This window comes from Cupressus sempervirens, chromosome 7, assembly GCF_028749045.1.
Source record: "Cupressus sempervirens isolate cs-2001-9-10 chromosome 7, ASM2874904v1, whole genome shotgun sequence".
Lineage (NCBI taxonomy): Eukaryota > Viridiplantae > Streptophyta > Pinopsida > Cupressales > Cupressaceae > Cupressus > Cupressus sempervirens.
In genome coordinates, this window is record NC_143124.1 from 209,210,294 (window position 1) to 209,232,514 (window position 22,221).

A 22,221-nucleotide genomic window follows, 5' to 3' on the forward strand; every position below is an offset into this window, starting at 1 on the left:
ACTTTGTGAACTTAAGATTTGAGAGAGATACATAAAGGTTGCTCTACTCTTCTTGAATGCTAATTGATGTGGTATTTGTCTACATACCTTATTGGTCAATATGTTGGTTGGATCAAAGCATGTCCTGTTTCATCAAATAAAACTTAATCAAAAAAATCACTGATCTGTATTTTGGGCCAGCAATGTAAACTGTGTAAGTGTTGTACAATTAGCCAATTCTTGCATTGTCAAACTACGGGCAAGGACAATTTCCCATTATGTTTAATTCAGGTTCAAGACAGTAAATGTATAATGGATAGGTCATCTACTGAGAGGTAAAGCTTGTTGATCAAGGAACATGTTGCACAATGCTCCTTTTTGTTTGATAATTTCGAGCAGTTTTGAGCAGTCCAATCAGGGATGGATTTAGGGGCTAGGCGGCAAGGAACAATGTACAACATTGCCCAAGGATTCCTCTATGCACAGTTGTAATGTTTTAACCCTCCATTTTTTCCAAAAGGCGGGGACTAAAGCTCCATCAGAGCTCTTGTTATTATAATGAACATGCTCGTGGGCTTAGTTTTGTTCTTTTTAATGAGTTGAATGAACTGTATATATCCTTTCATATGATACTTGTAACTACAAGATCAGGTAAGACTGCATGTAAGGTCATCTCTAAAGATTTTTTTTAAACATTGTAACAAGCTGAGTTAGACTCGAACTGCATCCTGGTAGATTACAAATCTCAGCAGTTTGCCAGACACTAAGCATCCACAGTCAACCCCTAAAGGATTAGGAAAGGATGAACACCAAATCAATAGATATTAAAATTTATATGGCCATGAGAACAACTATTTTCAAGCAAACAATCTATTATTACTCTTTTAGAAGTCAAAGTCTAGGTGATCATATATAATTGCAGGACCAACTAGAATCGTATCCACTAGTATAATCACATAAACACAGCCAAATATTCCATAAATACTCTACCATGTAATACAGTTGGATTTTTAACTTTTCAACCTAAAACATTGTCATAGAAGCCCATATTACTTCAATTCTAAAAACTATCATATAAAGCCGTGTGTCTGTTGCATTCTCAAGCACCAAAGTTAATCACTATAAAAACAGACCTCAAACACAACTATATGTTTTCTAATATTGCATACAAATATTATGTAAAACCTCAATATGTTCATTCTAGCTATGCCCCTCATTAAAAGTCCCTTCGTACACATTTTCATTTTGACCTAATGAAACATCACCCTCTCTATCTTGCAATTTAGTCCAGAGCCCTTATCCACGCCCATCTGGAAATTGGTGATCCAGGTACCCCAATACCAGAGCTCTTGAAATAGTCATTTTACTACTGAACTCGCTTAGTGAAGCAATTTCTGTACAGTGCTTCTACTATACCTGCTCCATACAAAAAAGATGCAGCACTATATTTGCATTAGCTACTAAAAAGTATGTCCCCGCAACTCATCTAAACACCTCTATGATCTATCACAAAAAGCCTTCTATCCACGCAATGAAGCATTTTATCACTCTAAAATCTGATGTTTGTATCTGTACGGAACACCAAAAGGATAACATCAATAGATAATTTGCCCACAAGGCAAGCCAGTTCCAAAAAGGTAGAAAAAACATGCGATCATATTATCCTGTTAAGTGTGGCAACTGTATTTTTAAAATAAGTTTCAGTCTAGTAGTTCTAATAAAAACTCCATCTTAAAGAGACTCAAGTTCTTATAGCATTGAAATTTTGTGCTAAATAATAAAGTAAACCTGTGGTGAGTGACATTTTACTCAAATTTCCCATTGATGTATACAATAAAAACACCATAATAATCTACGAAAAGAAAATTAATTCCAACAAATATGCATGATTGCAAACTAACCTAATTTTATATGCATCCTTAATTACAAAGAAAGTCCAGCAAATAGTAGCTCCAGTTCTTCATTTTCCGAAGGGGATCTCACCTGCAATACAGTAATATGTCAATGGTAAATTTTTCAGATGCACAAAAATAACCACAATCAAATAAAGTCCATTTTGAATTTGGTCACAACTTTGAATCTATTTAATAATGTACTATTTTTTATTCTTAGCATTGCTTTGAGCTATACGCTCAGTGAAAAGTCTATGTAGGTTGATCAAATTTTAAATTTTGTTTTCTATTAAAATCTTTAAGCTGTGCTCCCAAAGAGTTAGGGCAAATGAAGTTTGGTTCATTTTGTATTTTTTTATTTTTTTTTAAATTATTAACAGTTTTCCAAAAGGTAAGATTAATGACAACACAAGTATCTGATCTACTTGTTTCTGACATCCTAAGCAACCTGAGAGGGGTAACCTAAATTGGTATATGTCGCACTCGGAACATAATCTTATAAGCACCATGCCACTACAATCCTTCTGCATACTGTTGTCAAAGCAAGTCAACCCACTTTCAAAATTAATACAAGCTGCCTACAATCAATTCCCGCAATAACCACAACAATGAAAATCCTGTTTACCAATTAATACTCATAGCTGTTGGATGCTCTAAGTAGATAATGAAAATGCATGAACGTTGAGTTGATTATATGACCAATAGGCCTGTTAATTTATTATATCCGGTGGAATCTCCAAGCACACACATCGGAAACAAACAAGCAGTGATTACATGACTAATAGGTCTGTTTATTTATTATAACTGATGGAATCTCCAAGCAGACACATCGGAAACAAATGACAGCTGAGTTGATTTTATGAGCAACAGACCTGTTAACTTATTATGCATAAATATCAAGTTAATTGAATATGCCAGCTCCACCTACCCTGGCACATGTACTAGCATACCCATTATAAATATGGCTACATTATGGGCCAATAAAGTTTGGGTACCATGCCCACCCCTACCCAAAACAAGTCGGATACATAAGGATTCAGCCACCCAATCAACTGTGCCATATCCACGCCAAAAATTTTAAAATACAAAAAACCTGAATTCGAAAATATAAACAAGACTAAATATTTTTGCATCCACCTAATTGCAAGAGAGACATGCTCTGATGCATTTCCCAATTTCCTTGTTTGTTTTCTGTTTTCGGGGTTTCCCTATTGATTTTCATTTCCATTTTCCCATTTCAGTAGCCTATTTGTACCAAAAAATCCAAAGCATACCATGTCTATATTACAGTAAAATAGTAAAACACTAAAAAGGGCATATGCGTGGGCAGTACAAACTTATTACCTGGGATCCAGACCTAAAATGAGCTATGAATGGTTGTCAGTTATTGATAGGAGATGACTGTCAACCATGAGAGTGATAATACCGAACCTAAGACAGTTAAAATTGGTTTAAAAGCCCATAAATAGTCGCTAAGTCTTAAAGTGATAAAATCAACTCTGTTTAAAGCTATAATGAGCACTAATCCTGGTTTGATTTTATAACTTCATTGTTATTAACTTAGAATTTATCTATGAGAAAAAAAGATCAGCTAATTTTTAATAGATTTCAAATTTTTAGCTGTTTGTCTTTATTTCTGGATTTGGATCTTTATTCTTCTATTGATTTACAATTTTCAATGGGCATTGATTAGGGAGCTTCTAATCTCCCTCAATATTTCTGTAATGTGCTTGTTAGTTCCAAATCTTCATATTGATACAAGGAGAGTGATGCTCTCCTGACTGTGAGCGGTAAATAGAAAATGGATCAACCTAGAAACTCCCTAAATCACTGCAAGCCAACCTAGGAGTTTTACACTGTCAATATTGATGTCCAAAACATTTGAAAGCATGGGAATTCTTTGCATGGAAGATGCCTCCCATGCCGGCTTTTTGGGAGTGCAACTTCCTTTAGATAAATTGTATTTATAGGATCGAATGAACTACCAATCAAATGAGGACTGGTGTGACATCCCTTTCTTGTGACCGTTTTATTTTATAACTGTAACATCTAATCCTTCCATGTCACTGGATGCAGCAGGAAAACCCATCCCGTGAATGGGGGAAGAGTATCATCAGCATAGGGGCATGTGAACACACAGTGGAAGTCACAAATGCCATGTCAACTAGAACCTGAACCGTCGCCAGTTAACTAAGTTGGGAGTACAGTATTTTAGATGTCTACTTGGTTACCTTCTACCCTAGCATAATAGAAATTTGACCTTGCAAGTAATTTTACATGTTGGAGCTTCTCATCGATCTTAATAAACAGCCTCAGTAATCATTAACTATTTTGTCCTATATTTTTAGAATGTTTTGCATTTATCACATATATATATATATAGGATCGCTCGCTACTGGCAGATTTATTCAATGATACGCACACACACAATTATGCACACACCTGATTATTCCTTTATTATACATTTATACAAACATATATACACATGCACATGCACATGCACACACAAACACTATTTCAAAGAATTCAGAATATTTGATGTATGGGATATTGTATTTTCATTTTATTTAGGTGCGTGAGTTTTTCTTTCTTGCTTGGTGGACAAGGTGGCAAGAGTAACTCCCCCTTGCCATCGCGGATGAGGAGTTACTCCTTGCCTGCACACCTCTATGAAGTCTAGCGTTGGCTGGGGATGGATTATTCTTTTGTATGGGTTGTCATCCTTGTTTTGGGGCAGAGGAACTTGGGAGCTCTGTGTTGAGGATTGAATTTGGATTGTTTTTGTTTTGCGTTAAGGGTTTGTGCATTTGGAGGAACTGTGGCTGTCTCTTTCTTCAAATTGTGATTTTTTAAAATTTTGCAAGCATGTTCTCCCCTGTCTCTATTGATTTCTATAATCTGGTCTTCTTCTTGCTTGGATATTCAGTAGTAGAATTTTCAATGAGGTTTCTTAATTTAAATTTTGGGTGGTAGATCAAGAATAGAGTTATAAGCTGCATTTTAGATGCTTTCAGTTAATACATTATTTCTTGCAATTTACTTTAGGGGTGTTAGGATTAACCACAAACAGAAATAACATTTACATGCAAATATAGCCAATATCAGAAAATAATAAATTGCACAGAAGAGAACACAAGACAACAGATTTAACGTGGTTAACCCAATCCCTGGGCTACGTCCACCAACAACAAGTCCAATATTACTATTATCTGGTAATTACAATCTGCAATCCCTTATAGCTCAATACCACCGCTGGAAGCTACAAGCTCATCATACATTATGAAATCTTTAACCCTAAGCCATTTTATACAAGCTTTTTGGTGCTTACAAAATTAGGGCTAAAATAAGCTGTCCAATAGAAGAATAGCAGCAGACGCCTTTTACAATAATAAAGTCGGCTGAGCTTTCAGGGGTGCCCCCCTAAAAACCCTTGCGGGGGCATTGCCCATGGACCCCACCCTGTACTGCAACAGAGAGCGCACCTGCAGCACTGCTACAAGATCCCACGAGGGGCGCTACCCCCAAACCCCAGTGGTAAAATCAGGGGGGATGATGGAAGAATTGTCATTGATGCCAAAGAAACTCATGAGCTTGAGCACATATGCAAGATGGACAAACTAATTACAAGCATCATCAAAGTCAAAGGGAGAAAACATGTAAGTTTAATATTGAAGGTATGAATAATAAATATATTTGAAGTTATAAAAGATACATATCAGTATAATAAAGATGCTTGTAGTGAGAAATAAGTTTCCAATGTAAGAGAGTTATGATCAGACTACAAGAAGAATAAAGGGAAGCTTATTCTAAAGGCTTATATGAACAAATATGTGAGCACAGAATTTATACAGTGACTGTATCAATTGGAGATTAAATTAACATGATATGATAAAAAGGCATTTATTAAAATGAATATATACAAACACATAAATAGAGTGTGGTTGTTAAACAATGAAGGTTTATATACAGCAGCAACAGAGAATGATTAAAAAGACATACAGCAGCGATGCTTAGAATAAACCACAATATTGTGGAGTGCACAAATTAAAACAAAGTTCTTCACAATAACTATACAAAGAAATCAAAGCATAAATCTGAAGATAGAAAAGACATTTGACTGGCAAGTAACAGATAGAATGAGTTATGGAGAAACGTCATACATATATATATATATATAAGATTGGAATACTCCTCCTCAAATCTAAGATAAAATTCATGAACAATTTGTCCAAGCAGCAGCGATTATCTTTGGTTCCAACAAATGAAGGTGGGTGTTTAGCATTGGAAACAAGAATTCACTTTGACAATCCTGTTAGCATATATAAACGCAGAGCAGCAGTGATATTTAATATGAAAGAGCAGAAGCAATATATCTTTGAGGCCCCGATAAAATAGAAAGTAAAATAAATAGAGACGGTGACCATTTTAGAAGGCACGTGAATTCATTTCATGAGTTATAATGAAAGCCATCAAATACGTACATAATCCATGATTTAAAGATCAAATGGACTTAGAATTCAGTTGAAAGCCCGCATACACGTTTGACACTACTAGCAGCGACATACTTGCAAATCACCGGTCCAGAAGCAAAGGGGAGAAACCAGACGTTTCACAAAATAGAAATTAAAAAGTCTTCAAAAAATCGATTGCATATAAGCAAAGAAGTGTGATTGAACCCAAGCTCTGGAGGAGTCAACATACAATGACCAAGTATCGACAATTGTTTCCAAATGAATATTTCAAAGCAGCGATAACATTGTTCAGATTTCCTTAATTAACCTCAGCGACCTCTTAATTTTTCACGCAATAAGAGAATATCATGTTGTGTAGAAAAGCCCAAATAAATACTATGCAAAGACCCGATCTAATGAAATGGGAAATAATTATTCATGGAACCATAATATTCTATCGTGGACTATGATCACAATAATTATGCAGTAAATCATTGCCGTAAAATATAAGTGAAATAGGAATATAAGATAGAGACGAAGACATAGATGTTTGAACAGAACGGAAGTATATAGAAACGTCAGTTATAAAATACCATTCAAACTGCCAAGATGTTAGACATAGACAATATTATCCAGAAAATGGAGTATGCGTTCAGATTTTCAGAAGTTGTCATTAAAATTAGTTATTTGATAAATAAGGAATAAACGAAAAAGTGAAGTGGTGCGATTAAGCTTTCTTGTAATTAGAATAACATGAAATTTGCTATTCCTATCTTCTCATGGCTATCAAAATTATTGTAATTTTCTTATTGGCCCATAAATTGGTGCCTGCATGTAATTGACTGCAAATTTGGCAACGCTAATTAGGATTTGTAAGAAGAAATCTTGGCCCTTCATTGTAATGGATCTACTATAAAATGTGAAGACCTTCTCATTTGTAATTCATTAATTTAGAGATTAGATTAAGAGGAGCTTAGGTGATTAGCTTAGAGGTTGGAGGTGGTAGAGAACCAGGAGATTAGAGTAGGCTAGCCAAGGGAGAGACTTGATGAAGTTGTTGCTATAATGTTTGTCAAAGTAATTGAGACTTCATTGTTAGTTCTTCATGGTGAATTACTTATTATTTGTAATGTCCCCATTTTTGCTAGTATCAGAGTTTGAGAGATTAGCCTATTATTGTGATCCTCGTCGGCTGATTATTGTAGATAAAGGGTCTTCCGAGACAGTGGCTTGGCTTGTAAGGGTCTTATCTCCTCCACGATTCAGTAAGTTACAGGTTGGTCATCATTTGGCTTAGATCGAACTTCATTTGGGCTTAGTTTTGTGTACTTACTATTTGTGGTAAGTTGGGTGTTGATTGAGATGGACCCTTACTATTTTTGGAAAGTGTGTTTGGTCACATGGAGAATTAATAGGCGTGACTCCTATTTCAAACAGTGTATTTAAATGATGAGTATTTTGGGAGTTACAATATTTTTAGTGGCCACATTATTATTAAATCATTAAATGACTTATTATAAAGTTATAATTTAACTTTATAACATCACTTAAGTTGAGGGTTGAGTAATCATTGAGAAGGGCCATTTATTTTATTAATACTATGCCAAGCCAAGTATTAAATGTTGCCAAGAGAGTTAAATCGGAAAGTTCCAAGAGTTGAGTTCTTTTGAGAAACTTTCACAATTTCAAAAGTTGAGTTCTTTTGAAAACTTTTGTCAACAAAAGCATTATAAATATGAGCTCATTTCATTGGAAAAAGCATGCTTGAATATTTATTTGCTTTTGTTGCCTTTGTGGCTTTCTAAGGTTATAAAGTTTGTGCCCTTGCTGAAGTATAGAGGTTTGTTCTGAGGATTTGTTATCCATTGCTGAAGTATAGTGGAAGATTGTCTGAAATTGGTAGTGCAAATTGCTGCTGAAGTATAGTAATTTGATTTGTCTTCTCAACTGTATTAACTATGCAAGAGAAGCTGATATTTGTGATTGAATTGGTCTGATTCGAAAGGGTTTAGAGATAGAAATTATAAGTTGCAAACCTAAGTTTTTCTTTGGAGTTTGATGTTTTCTTAATTGGGGCAGCATCTATTACATGCTAACTGCGATCTACCTTAAGTTGGAGGAAGCATACTATTGTATGTTTTTCCTCATACAAATTTGCTGCAATTTGATATCTATAGCAGTCACCTATAGGTTCTTCATTTAATTGCAAATTTCATGAGAGTTATAGTTATGTGTTTCAGTCATTAGATTGCATGCCAAGTGTTTGTATAAATGTCTATTAGCTGTAGATGCACATTTCATAGGCTGAAATCATATGTATGTATTTGAATGGTCAAAAAAAAATTGCATATGTACTTCAGCTTCTTTGTTTGGACATCTAATAACCATTTACATGCGTCTAAACTAAATTTGAACCATTACAAGCAAGCGGAAGTAATCTAAAGATAAAAGATGGGGAGATAGAGATTTCATGCAAAGTGTTTGAGGAAATGTCAAACCATTAATCTTGTGAAGGAAAATTGATGTTTAATTAAGCTATCACCTGTTGAGGGTTATTACATTATTGCTTTGTAGTATTGCATGGTTTCCTCGATCTTTCACTTGGTGTAGATTTATTTTCATGTTGAATTAGTTTAGTTGAATGGAAGTTGTTGTGGATGCTTACTTGTTTGGCTTGAACGAATTCGGGCCACTAGCCTCTTTCTGATGGTAAGGGTGCCTTGCGTGGTGTAAGTTGATGAAAACATTTAACTTCAATTGATGTTCAATCTTCAGTTTGCATCCAGATGATGGGATTGGAGAGAGGATATTGATGTGAACATCATTTGTGTTTTCTTTTGAAGCTTGCACTAGGTGGGTGGAGCCACTTGTGAGATTACATCTAGTAGAGTCCAAGTCATCCATGATTCCTTGCATTCATAGTAGAAGTAGAAGTAAAAGTAGAGATTAGAAGTCTAAGTTGAAGTGAAGAATCAGAAAGTCATGACCTATATTTTCATTGCACATTGTCAAACCAAATCTTTAGAAGTGCAAGACTTGATATCCATCGAATGAATCATGTAAGTCCCTTTGGGATAACCAACATATCACACCAAAAAAATGAGTGAAGTCAACAATTAAGAAGGAACCTTGAAGACATTTCATGGTCTTTATTTACAAGCTTAGCATGAGAGATGACCTTATATTAAAAGAGGATTGAATGTTTGGTGTTTCTCCTCGAAACATAAAGTTTTTGATTCTGCATGTTGTAGTAGAACAAAACTCACATTAACAGGACCTTGGGTCCAAAATGTTGTGATGAATTCAAAGTTCTAGCCAACATGAACCAAAATTAAGAGGATTGAGCATGGGAGGCCATAGTGTGCAATGAGGCCTAGGTGAACAACAAATTGCATAGGTATACAATTTATAAAACTATGCTAACAACCCATTATTCGTCTTCCTTGTCAAAGACTTTGTCTCCATTTGAGCTATGTCAATCACTTCGAAAAATTTTGAACATGCTAAAAAAGGATCATTGGTTTTTTGACAGAACTTTCAGGACTTTATGAACCATGTCGAAGGTTCAAGAGGTTCTTGAACCTCCAAAAGCCTCAATGCCAAAACTTAGATAATTGAAAGAAAATGAATCCAAAATTTTGGGATTTTTAGCAACTTGACCACATAAGGGGGAAATGGTAACGACAAGAGAGCACACTTACAAAATTGACAAAGGGGAGCAGTCCATTAAATGCTTCTCAGATGGGTGACTGTAGAAATGGAACAAAGTCATATCAAATTTTGCAATTTTTGAGAACTATAAAACTAGGCCCCAACACCTCCTCAAATCCAGATTTCATTCTCTTTGTGATTGGAAATGGAGCCAATGGATAAATTCCAAAGTAAATTTCTCATGGAAAAAATTTTAGCATTTGTAACAACCATGTAAGGGGATTATGGGAATGGCAAGAGAGAGAACTAAGGGAAATTTTGACAAAAGGGAGGGGATCATTAAATGTTTCTAATAAAGGGCAAGCAATTTTGCAATTTTTGAGGATGATTATGAAACTGGGCTCCAACACCTCCTCAAAACTGCATTTCATTTACTATCCACAATTGGAAAGAATGCTGATAGAAAAATATTTAAGGTAAATTTTTTATAACATTTCAAATACCACTGGTGGTATCATGCTCACAAGGGAAACTACAATTGAAGGCAAGGTCTCTATTCATCGTGTTAATGATTTGTTGCTTCAATCAGATAAAATATGTGACTAATTTTTATTTTTAAATATATCAGTATACATTTAGATATAACAGAGCATAGGTCTTTATTATATATAAAGATATATATATAATTTATAAAATATAATTTATATTATTCACATTTATCATAATCCATATTAATGATGAGTTGTATATTAATGTTGATTGAATATTAATCTCTGTCGAGCGACGTATTGAAGTCGTTTGAATTAGCGACAAGGATGATTTGAGGGTGGTTATGGGGAGCCATGTCCCTCTACGGACATGTCTCCACATTTTCCACAATCTCTTATTTATATTTGCCGGCTGAGATGTTGAAGTTCACCACAACGCATAAATTGCTTCAGTCTTACATTATCTTTGACATCATTGGCAGTCTAAACTATAATACAGGATTTTCAAATTAGAAGTACTATCTTTACTTGGTTATATCATCAAGGAGAAATTTGAAATTTTTTCAAAGAGAAGTTCTTATATATATATATATAGTTAGAAATTATCAATTGTATAATTAAAATTCATCTTCAAATAAATCTAATAAAATCTAACATGGTATCAGAGCAAGTGTGAGAAAATATCAGATCAGATTTTCTAGAAAATTATTGCATTTGACAAGATGGTTAGTAGAACTAGACTCGAAAACAGACTTGAAGGTGCTTCAAATTTTGAAGCTCAGATATTACGAATGATGCCAAACAATAAGCCATTCTAACAAAGGCAAAGACCAATAAATCCACTACTAGAACCACTGATATACCAAGAAGTGAAGAAGTTGTTGTCAGCAAGAATCATCTTTCCAGTTTAATACTCAATGTGGGTCGTCAACCTAGTTCATTGTCAAAAAGAAGAATGGAGAGATAAGGTTATGAGTGGATTTTTGAAATCTTAACAGAGCTTCAAAGAAGGACAACTACCCATTGTCATCATTGGATGAAGTAATACAAGTTGTTAACGATTCTCAAACGATATCATTTTTAGATGTCTATTTTGGATATAACCAGGTGATGGTAGAGGAAGTAGATTGAAAACTGCATTTACAACCAAGTGGGGTACATTTGCTTATAAAAGAATGCCTTTTGCTTTAATCAACATTGGCAACACTTTTCAAAGGGCCACACATTATGCTTTTAACAACTTGGTGAGAAAATGCGGCATCATATACATGGACGATCTCACAGTACTTTCACAACGCAAAGACCACATAAGGGATTTGAGGAATGCTTTTCAAAGATCTAGAAGATATGGAATTTCTTTAAATCCGAAGAAATATTTGTTTGATTTTACTGAAGGAAAACTGTTACAACATGTAATATCAAAATGAGGAATCTCAATTGACCCTGAGCACATTGAAGCAATTTCAAAAATAGGATTGTCAACTAGTCAGAAAGAATTGAAGTCATTCTTTGGAAAAATCAACTTCATAAGGAAGTTTATAACTAGGTTTGCAGAAATAGTCAAACCATTGAATGACAAGTTGAAGAAAAGAGCAAAGATAGATTGGACACCTATAGGAAAAAGGGCATTTGAAGAAATCAAGCAAGCAATTGTGGATGCTCCTGTTCTGGTCAGCCCCGACTATACGAAACCATTTTGCATGTATTCATTTTCTTCAGAGCATACATGTGCATCTATCCTCACCCAAAAGTCAAATGATAAAGACGAACATCCTATTGCATTCATAAGATCGTTGATAAAGGATGCAGAATTGAGATACCCAAATGTTGAGAAACAAGTGTATGCTTTGCTATAAGTGATAAACAAATTCATACATTACATTCTAAGAAGCAAGGTATACACGATAGTTCCTAATGCAGCAGTAAAGACATTGCTAATGCAGAATAAATTAGGAGAAAGAAGAGGAAAGTGGATGGCAATTATTCAGGAATGTGACATGGAGATACAACCTATGAAGTTAATCTGAGGACAAGCTCTAACACAGACACTCGTGACAACTGGTCTCCGATTAGTGCAACAGGTTTGTGTTGGAAGATGTAACAAATGGTTTTTCATATTGAAAAACAAAGACAGTTTATGTAGTGCCTCTCCCATTTGACTTTTGTAAGTCGTCCTGATGGATGCAACCTTGATGATCTTTTGTTGTGATGGATCATGATTGTGACCCTGAGTGGTCTACATCGTTGAGGTGTTTGGATTTATGTTCCTTTATCAGTTGCCAGTGGTTACTAGGATCGATGTGGTATTCCGTGATTACCCAAAGATGTGTGCAGAGATTGCACTATGTTTTTTTACCATGCTACACTGGACTAGGTTCCTGTAGCAGTGGTTAGTCATGTTTTGACTGTGTTTGCTTATGTGTTTTAAATGCCCTAATCGAATATTCACCCGAAAAGTGAATAAATATCCAAAGAGGAATTTAATTCCTCACTTCTCACTTTCAAATTGGAAAGTTGGAGAGTAAAACCCAAAATCCTCTTCATAAGGATTTACTGTTTTGTTCGTTGTGGGAGCTACGGGCGTGGGATCGTCGCGAGGTTGGGCTCGTTGGATCCAGCTCGGGGAAACCTTGGATTGCCGCTATTTTCAACTACTTCTGCGGGATATTTATTTTATGGTTCAGATTCCCGTTTTGCCCTTTTGGCTGTGAGGTAAGGCTTTTCTGTTTTATTGTTCCTGCTCCGTTTCTACTTCTGTTTTTGGTAGCCGTTTGTTTGGAGGCTGAGAACTAGTGTTCCCCTCCGTTTCTGTATGCTAGTTCTACCCGGTTGGGCACGTATGAACACTTCTCTGTTTTTTGAGATGAGGGTTTGAGATTTTACGCCGTTATGCTGGCCGTTTTTGCATACGGTGTCCGATTTCATTTATTTTTGGATTTTTGGGGTTTTTGAACCCAGAGGCCAAATGGGTTTTAATTTTGAAGTTTTCTAAATTTTTGGGGTTTTTAACTCGTTTTGCGTGCCGCCCTGTTTTCTCGGGTTTTCTTGGCACAATGTGAGTCGTGGACCTTGATGATCCATTTGGATATCAGTCAAACCACTTTTGCACTTTTATGTTGCATTGGGATGAGTGTTGCATCCGTACTCTCGACGTTGTGTTCGGTTGAGTGATTTTACACCTGTTTTGGTTTCTTTTGGACCTTTGCTTTTGTTTCGTGAATGCTAGGATTCGTGTAGAATCCATACTCTCGAATTGAGGCCGGTTGAGTAAGTTCATGACTTTTGGTCTTGTTACATCATTGGGATTCGTGTAGAATCCATACTCTCGGATTGAGGCTGGTTGAGTGATTTTATGATGTACGGTTTTATTGGCTTTGGGATTCGTGTAGAATCTGTCCTTCCCGTGTTGCTTTCGGTTGGGTGTTTTCTTTGCATTGTGTTCTCATTCCTGTCCTTGTGTTATGATCTTCGTGATGGTGGTGCGCCACACACGAGTACGTACGCGTACATTTGTTGGGTGACTTGCGAGGCCCGATCTTCCGTGGATTTGCCGGAAGTTATGATCATTGGGGTTGGGATGGGAGTATGCATGCCCACGGGCACTTGTCGTAGGATGAGCATGGGTAGGGTAGGGTAGCATATGGAGGGGGCTTCTATCTCGTAGCCCGGCGATCATGACGCCAAGGGTATGGCTGAGAGGAGCTTGAATAAGTGATAATTAAAGAAAATGTGACTGGTAATAAAACTTAAGATAATAAAATGGTACTTTTGTGTATTGGCCTTCTGTTGAGGGAGTTGAGCTACACAGATCCGAGCTTGGGCTTGTCGATGCCAAGCGACTCTCCATGATGTCAGCCCCTACTTAGTAGCCTTTTGAGTGTCTGACCAGGACCTTTACTCCTTGCATTGTCTTAGGTTCTTGGTTGCAGCCATCATACTATCTAGCGTGAGTGTTAGCCTTGGATGTTGTGCTTTTGTGTGTTTGTGGTTGGATCATTATCTCCATCAGCACGGCGGGTGTGGACCTATGGGTGCCACGTGGTTGGGAGGCGTAGCTACCTTCACCACTGCTAGGGACTGGTGTACGATGACGGTCTCTTATCCTAGTGCGACCGTTGCTGGATGTTTTCACTTGGTACTTCGGGTTCCGGAGTATGCTTTCTTGTGATTTATGCTTTCATTGGGATGCTTGTATATCATGTTTAGATGATGTTAGTTTACTTGACGCATTCCCTTATCATGATGTTTAGCATATGATTATATGACGTTATTTGATTTAGTAGTATATCTGTTGCTTACTGCTGTTTAGCATGTGATAGGTGATGTTATCTACTGTAGGATTATCTTTATGCTTTACTACTAGCATGTTAGATTTCCTTATGCTTATATTGTTGCATGTTTTAGTAGTGACATCCCTATTATGACAGTACTGACGATCTGGTCGGTGGCTTGGGATGTTACGCGCAGGGGATGGCTAGGACCCACGATGGTCTTATGATGCTATTGACGGTTGGGAGGAACCGCGTACTTAGTTTGGTTGTTTTGTTCCTGAGATGCATTTCTGTGCATTGCGATGTTGCTTTTGTTCTCTGCAATGCTTATTTTCTGTGTTGTTCTTGTACTCGAGTGTTCATTTCTCGAGCCTTGGTGGATCCGGTACTCCCCAGTGTGGAGGTTCTTTTGTCGGTTTTTCCCCGTTTTTGAGTTCTGAAAGTGTTTTTACTTTCTATGGGCAACATTTGTTCAGCATTGTGCGACACTGATAAAGTATCGCACGCCCATAGAAAGAATGTCGTACGATACTATAAAGTGTCGCACGCATTACTGGAGAAATGTCGTACGACACTGGAAGAGTGTCGCACGGCTTTATGAGAAATGTCGCGCGATACTTTTCCAGTATCGCACGCCTTCTTGAGAAGTGTCGCACGCAGTAAGGGAGAAGTGGCGCCCTCCCTTAGTGAAAAGTGTCGCACGGTTTTTGTGAAAAACCTGCGCATGCCATCAGCGGGCCCTTTTCTTCGTGATCCGATCTTTTTGAGAGTGGTTTTGGATACCCTTTTGGGCGTTCTTCGAGCCTATGTTGTTGCATTTTGAATTCAGGAGGTTTCTTTTGAAATTCAGTTTTTGGGTTTCTATTGTAGTCCTTCAGGGTTTAAAATATATCGTTTAAGTATAAGTTGACATATATATACGACAAATTTTAATATATGCGACAAATCGTTTGAGATAGGTTTCAGACCTCTCAGAGATAAGTTATGGATTCTAGGAAATTTCAAGGCTTCAGAAATCCAGACTTAGTCAATTTTCAGGGCTTTAGGATTTCTGGCTTAGCCAAATTTCAGGATTCTGCATTTTACTCCAGCTTGGTGTTTTGTTGATGAGTGGTCATTTCTTGTGCCCTCATCTTGTTGTGGTGGTTGTTGGCTTTTGTTTGGGTGTGTCAGTTGGGTAGTGGCGTTCGGAGATTTGTTGGTTGTCGAGATTGTGTTGAAGTCTTCCATTGCGATCTTTGCGATCCCTGTATGATGTTGTCTTGTGCATTCATACTTGTAAAAAAATATATATATCTTGGCTTGATTTGAATCCTTGTTTCCAAGGATCTCCGGGCGGGGCATTACAGTTTAAATAAAGATTACCCAACATTCAGTGAGAGTTAACTAAAAATCCTATTCATATGACATTAACTGTTTTAACAATCAACTGAAATAACCATAACTATATCATTGATCATATGAAAATAACTAGTTTAACGACTAATTGAAGATAATTGTATTTAGGATCAACTAAAATCACTAGATTTACGATCAACTAGAAATAACTGTATTTATGATCAACTGAAAATAACTAGATTAACAATCAACTGTAAATAACGATATCTATGATCAACTGAAAATAACTAAATTAACGAACAACTGAAAATACCTATATTTATGATCAACTAAAAATAACTAGATTAACGACCAATCGAAAATAACTGTATTTATGATCAACTATCCTTTATTCATCCAAGAAGGTAAATGCTCAACAAGAAAAGAAGAAAAGAACATACATGAATCATCCGGAGGGTCTTTAGCTGGTTGTGCAAGCCTCGGCTTTGGTGAGAGGAGAAGCATTGACATAGGCTTAACCTCCCAACCTTGGACCATACTTATCCCCACACAATCTATGGAATTAGAAAGGCCCTCCCTACCTCGGGATCGGGCTTAGGATGTTTTTAGTGCAGCGACCTGAGCATTCTGGTGTTTAGAATGTCTAAACAGTTATGAAACGGACAAGCTTGCATAACTGGCGTCACTGACATCAAGTGATCGATGGAAAACATGCCTATAAACTACCTTGGCCAAGGATTTCAGATGGGTCCATTGTCCCAATCACCACCACTCGACTTGACAACAGGTTTCATTATAGGAATGAGCATGAGCTATTAAGATTGATTTATTTATTTTATTTTAAAGTATTAAGTCTGATTTTACTCTCTTTATCCTTGCAGGATTTCATCTCACCTCTTCACCTTTTCCATGGCTAACAGCCAATGAGTCTTAGGTGTTCAGAATTTCAGAGTATCCGGCTCTTATTGATTCATGATTATTGCAATCTTCCAGCATTTTAAATCTTCTTTTAAAGGTTGAATTGCATAAATATTTATCAGCCGACTTTAAAATCTATTGGCAAAAATGAATCCATACTTTAACACTTCAGTATGCTTATTACTAAGCAACTTTCTAAAGTTATTTAATTATAATTGATGATACACTACAGCTACAGCTATGGAATTTGCTTGTAAGAAAAATAGCATGGGGATAACATGCACTGGAATGGTTTTCACATGACCTGATATAAAGGTGGATTTGTCCTGAAGATTTGCAAGTCGTCTTGGTAACCAACTCTCCTTCATTTGCTGTGGACAGATTACAATGCAGAGATACTTAATCCCCAGTGTGACCAAATGCTTACAGCAAAGTTTTATGGCACTGCTTGTGTATTTAAAATGCAGATTTAAAAAAAACAAAGAATCGACTCAAAGAGAAAATAATGAAAGTCGGGTATTATGGGGAGGCGATGATAATACTGGAAACGTAGCAAAGAAAATAGTCAGTTGAATGAAATATATATCTGCCTCTTCTCACAGCTTCCATTTAAGAAGATCAAGTTGAGACTTCTTCGCTTCCGTAACATAAAAGATTATTCGTCAATTTAATTTTGCCGAGTGTTAAATCGGTTACAATCAAAAAGAAAGGAAAAATAAAAAGGATGGAAGAAAGAGTTGGAAAATTAAAATTCGATTATTGTTATAATATATATTTACATACGTTCATGTAAATATAGCAATTGGGTGACATCATTTTATTAAGTTATTATAATATAATGGTGTCATTTCATTTTTATATCTATATGTACGTATATACATATATATTATAATAATATGGTGTAAGATCATTTAAAATCCTTTGAGGTACGTTTTATATTTTAATTAGATTATTTTATGTTTTCTTAGATTATTTATTTAATAGCTCATGCAGGTCCCACAAATGTATCCTGTATTCAAGTCGTTGGGTCCTTACCAAAGAAGTTTAAGGTCATAACTATAAATTCTGATGACTGAACTAAGCGAGCATCACATTCCGATGATCCCATTTAGCAATGCTTCCCCCCTTCATCTTCTCCTGCAATCACCTATGAAAACACTTTCGCCATAATAACAATTCTATAATAATTTTCATATAAACATTTAAAAGACTTTAAATTATTAATTATAATTCCAAAATCAAGCAACTGCTAACATCATATAACAGTTAATAGTTAACGACCATCTTCATTAACAGTTAATATAATGGATATAAATAACTACCTACTTCACATGATCATGAAAGAAAAATTCGTTAAATCCAACGGTTATGAGAAAGTTTAAAATTAGGTCCAAAATTTGGGATGTAACAGAAGAGGTCTCCCCAAATGAATGGTATGATGATATTGTTTACTACTTATTGAATCATAAGTCTCCTTCACACTTGAACTCTATGCAAAAGAGTTTATTAAGAATGACAAGTCAACAGTCTATGCTTCAAGAATATGTCCTATATAGAAATAACCATGATGGAATTTATCTAAGATGTGTTGATAAGGAAGAGGCAAAACACATCCTTGAACATTTTCAATGATAAATATAGAACCAGTCATGGAAGTAGTTTTCCTATGGCTCATCAAATCTCAAGGGTGGGATACTACTAGCCTACACTGTTTAAGGATGCATATGAACATTTGAAGACTTGTCACACATGCCAGATAGCTCCAATGCGTGAAACAAATCCCACCATACCATTATAACCTATTATCGAAGTAAAACCATTTGCAAAGTAGGGACTAGATTTTATAGGTCCAATCAATCCACCATCTTCAGGACAACACTAGTACATCGTGACTCCTACAAACTATTCACTAGATGGTCTAAGGCTCAATCGCTGAAAAATAGCAAATAGAAATTGTCATCAAATTCCTTGAAGAAAATATCATTACTACGTTCAAATGTCCACATGCCTTTGAATGTGATAATGGATCTAAATTTAAATCTTTGAGGTTTTCAAACCATGCATTTGACTATGGGATATAACTTAAGTTTTCATCTTACTACTATTCTCAAGGGAATGGATTGGCAAAATCAACAAACAAGAATTCATTTAGTGTGATAAAGAAATTACTAGACAGAAATCCTAGGGATTGGCATACACAACTGAGATTTGCACTTTGGGCAAACAAAATCATAACAAAGAGTTCTATAGGGACATCTTCATATCATTTGGTTTACGAAGAAGATCTTATTTTTCCCATCCAATTGAGGATCCTGACTTTGCAGTTCGTGCAAGAATATATGGAATGTGCAAACAGGGTGTAGATAAGTTTGGCTTAGTATCACACTTGGAAGAAAAGAGAGATGAAGCACTCGAAAAGTTTGTTGAACATCAAGGAGTGGTCAAGAGATGGTTTGACAGAATGGCCAAGGTTAAAGATTTTCAATTTCAAATTTGGTACTTCCTTGGGATAAGGAACACAAGAAGAAAGGTGATCATGACAAGTTTGATAATCTATGAAAGGGCCCTTATCAAATTTTTAAGGTATTGGGAGATAATGCATTCAAGTTGAAGACTCTAACAGGAAAGGAAGTCCTATTGCCCATCAATGGACAATTCGTCAAGCATTATTTTTGTCCTTGGGCTCCCTTATAGAATCCTATCCTTGTACATAGTTTGCCTAGGTTTCTATTGGTGTAATTAAAAATTACTAATTACATTTTACTTAAGTTTACTTAAGATAATGCATTTTCATATTAGCTGTCATGTAGACACATAGGAGTTTTGTTACATCCCAATTTTTTACCTAATTTAAAATATAGCTGTTGTGGTTCACATGAAGTCAATTGACAATTAAATTTGTTATAATTTTGCAAAATGGTAAGATGGTTAGTCATTATAATTTCATGTAAAGATAACATGCTAATTGATTATTTTTCACGAATCATGGAGTTGAATAGGCGGTTAGCCATTGTGATTATTTAAGATTAAATAACAAGTCATGGTAATATGATTTAACTACAGAGATTTTCCTTGTAAAAAGCACGTCAAAGGGGTGGAAGCATTGTCAGAAAAGAATCGGGCACAGGAGCATCACCATCACTGGGCAAATGGGTATGAATCGTGAATCACCATGGTTGAGGACCTAGTGACTTGAACATTGAGATACAATCGATGGAACTGTATGAGCTATTAAATAAATAATTTAAAACATTAAATAATTTTATTTAAAATAACTTAATTTAAATATATTACATACCTTTGAGGATTTTAAATGATCTTTTATCTTATTATTATAATATATATCTATGTACGTACACATAGATATAAAAATGAAGTGACACCTATTGATGTCAATTTTGTACCACTACATAACATATAGCGATTGAATACTTGATATGGAATATCAAACACTCAATCCCTCTCTTGAAAAGTAAATACTCATGAAGACATGAGGAAAACTCCAATGTTCCTTACACCTATGGATACTAACCCAGATATATTAATGTGATTTGTTAGTTAATCACGTACGCGGCCTTACATTGTTCATTCAAGGATTATCGAACTCTTGTTGTGATGGTGATGATGGAGGGTGTGTGTTCAAATGACTTTTGCCTTCCTAACTTTCTTCTAAAAATGAACTCCAACTACTATACTACTTGTTGCCTTACTCCTGCTCCTATGAATAGAAAGATTAGCAAATGGATGAGGGTCAAATCTAATGAAAGCTTACCAGCAACTCTACCTCCATAGATGCAATGATTCAAGGGAAAAAAAACTAGAGTTACACGCACGGCTTCTTAACCAGCCGCTAGGATGCTAGTGGCCTAGTTTATAGATCCCTATCAAACATCCACTAATATCACCATGAAACTATCCATCTACTCTTACTCTTAACAACTTTCTTGGAATAAAATCTACTTTAACAACTTCAAAGGAATTTTACTTTAACTATTGGAAGTAGAAACCATGCAATAACACCAAATGTTCTTAATCACCATGCAAGTCACAACAATGATAAAGAGAGGCAATTTTGGCATTATCTTAAACAACAATTTTCTTCAACTCTTTACAAATGAGAGCAAATGGCCTTATATAGGGGCCAAAATTACAACCAATGGTAGAGATTAAAAGGCAAAATCAATGATTCACATCGAATCCTAGAAACCCTAATTAGGGTTGCCACCCCATCGACCAATGAGAAGACGCCACCTCATCAATGGACCAATGAAAAAAATGAAAAGTGGCAACCAATGAAAGGCACCAAAATGGTGGCCAATCAGAATCACACACCTGTTCTACCCAAAAGGAGGAGAATTTGCCACTTGGGCTTAGATCAAATGATCTTCTAATATAAATCTACCCTTTTCTTTCATCTTTTTAGCCAAAGCAATGAACTTGGCTAGCCTGTCATTGACTTCCTTCATGGGAGGGCAAAGCGTGTGCTTCATCTTGAGCTCAGCTAAATTCATTATTTTGCTCGTTGCTTGCAATATCTTTTCGTGATCCTTCTCATATTCTTTCGCATATCTGATAAAGGCATTGAGGGAGGCAAGGGTGCCCAAATGTTTCTTCTTGATGGCAACCTTCCCCAACTCATCCAATCTTGATCCAAATTCTGCCTCATTGACGTTCTCCTCTTTGATATCTTCAAAATCAAGTGCAGTCCCAACATCACTCATCATGGTTGAAATGGAAGTGTCAACGCCTGGGCTATGTTGTAATCTCATTCTGTATCTTTTCAAGTATCCTCAATCTGATGGTCAAGGCAACAAACCAAGACTCCACCAAACTCGTTCCTCCTTCATCTATCAACTTGGCTCTCTCCAAATATTTCTCTGGTAACTCAATAAATGCATGTAGCCTGGGGATGGCGAAGTCCTTGACTGGAAGGAAATCCTTTCACTCACCTTCAAATGTTCTAAATTTGTCTCTAATAGCCACTAATGACCTGAATGTCAAGATAAAGGAAGGCAAGAAATTTGGCCCATCTTGAATTATATCATGGATCCAATCCTTGACTTCGTGCAACTGAGCTGATATCTCTTCTATGTTGCTCCCGTTGTCTTGTGGAAGGGGGTTGCTTGATGCAACTGTTGGATAGGCTGGCAATCTCTCCAATACTTGTTTTCGGCCTCCAACTTTACAGTCCTCTCGTTTGCCTTCCTCAACCTTTCTCTAATTGAAACCATGC

General features: G+C 36.1%; 1 protein-coding gene across 4 annotated transcripts in view; it reads right to left on the minus strand.

The window, feature by feature from the left end:
* Positions 1-928: 928 nt before the first annotated feature.
* LOC149546229 (uncharacterized) overlaps positions 929-22,221 on the minus strand; it is a 37,785-nt gene continuing 16,492 nt past the window's right edge. For 2 of the 4 annotated variants that reach the window (XM_089791070.1, XM_089791066.1), the window contains 2 exons: positions 1,881-1,962; positions 929-1,395 (listed from right to left, as the gene is read on the minus strand). In XM_089791070.1, coding sequence (XP_089647196.1) covers positions 1,959-1,962 — 4 coding nt within the window. In that variant the 3' untranslated portion in view covers positions 929-1,395; positions 1,881-1,958. Of the gene's footprint in view, positions 1,549-1,880; positions 1,963-22,221 lie in introns of all 4 variants that reach the window. The other 2 variants (XM_089791068.1, XM_089791067.1) reach the window with 1 other exon arrangement.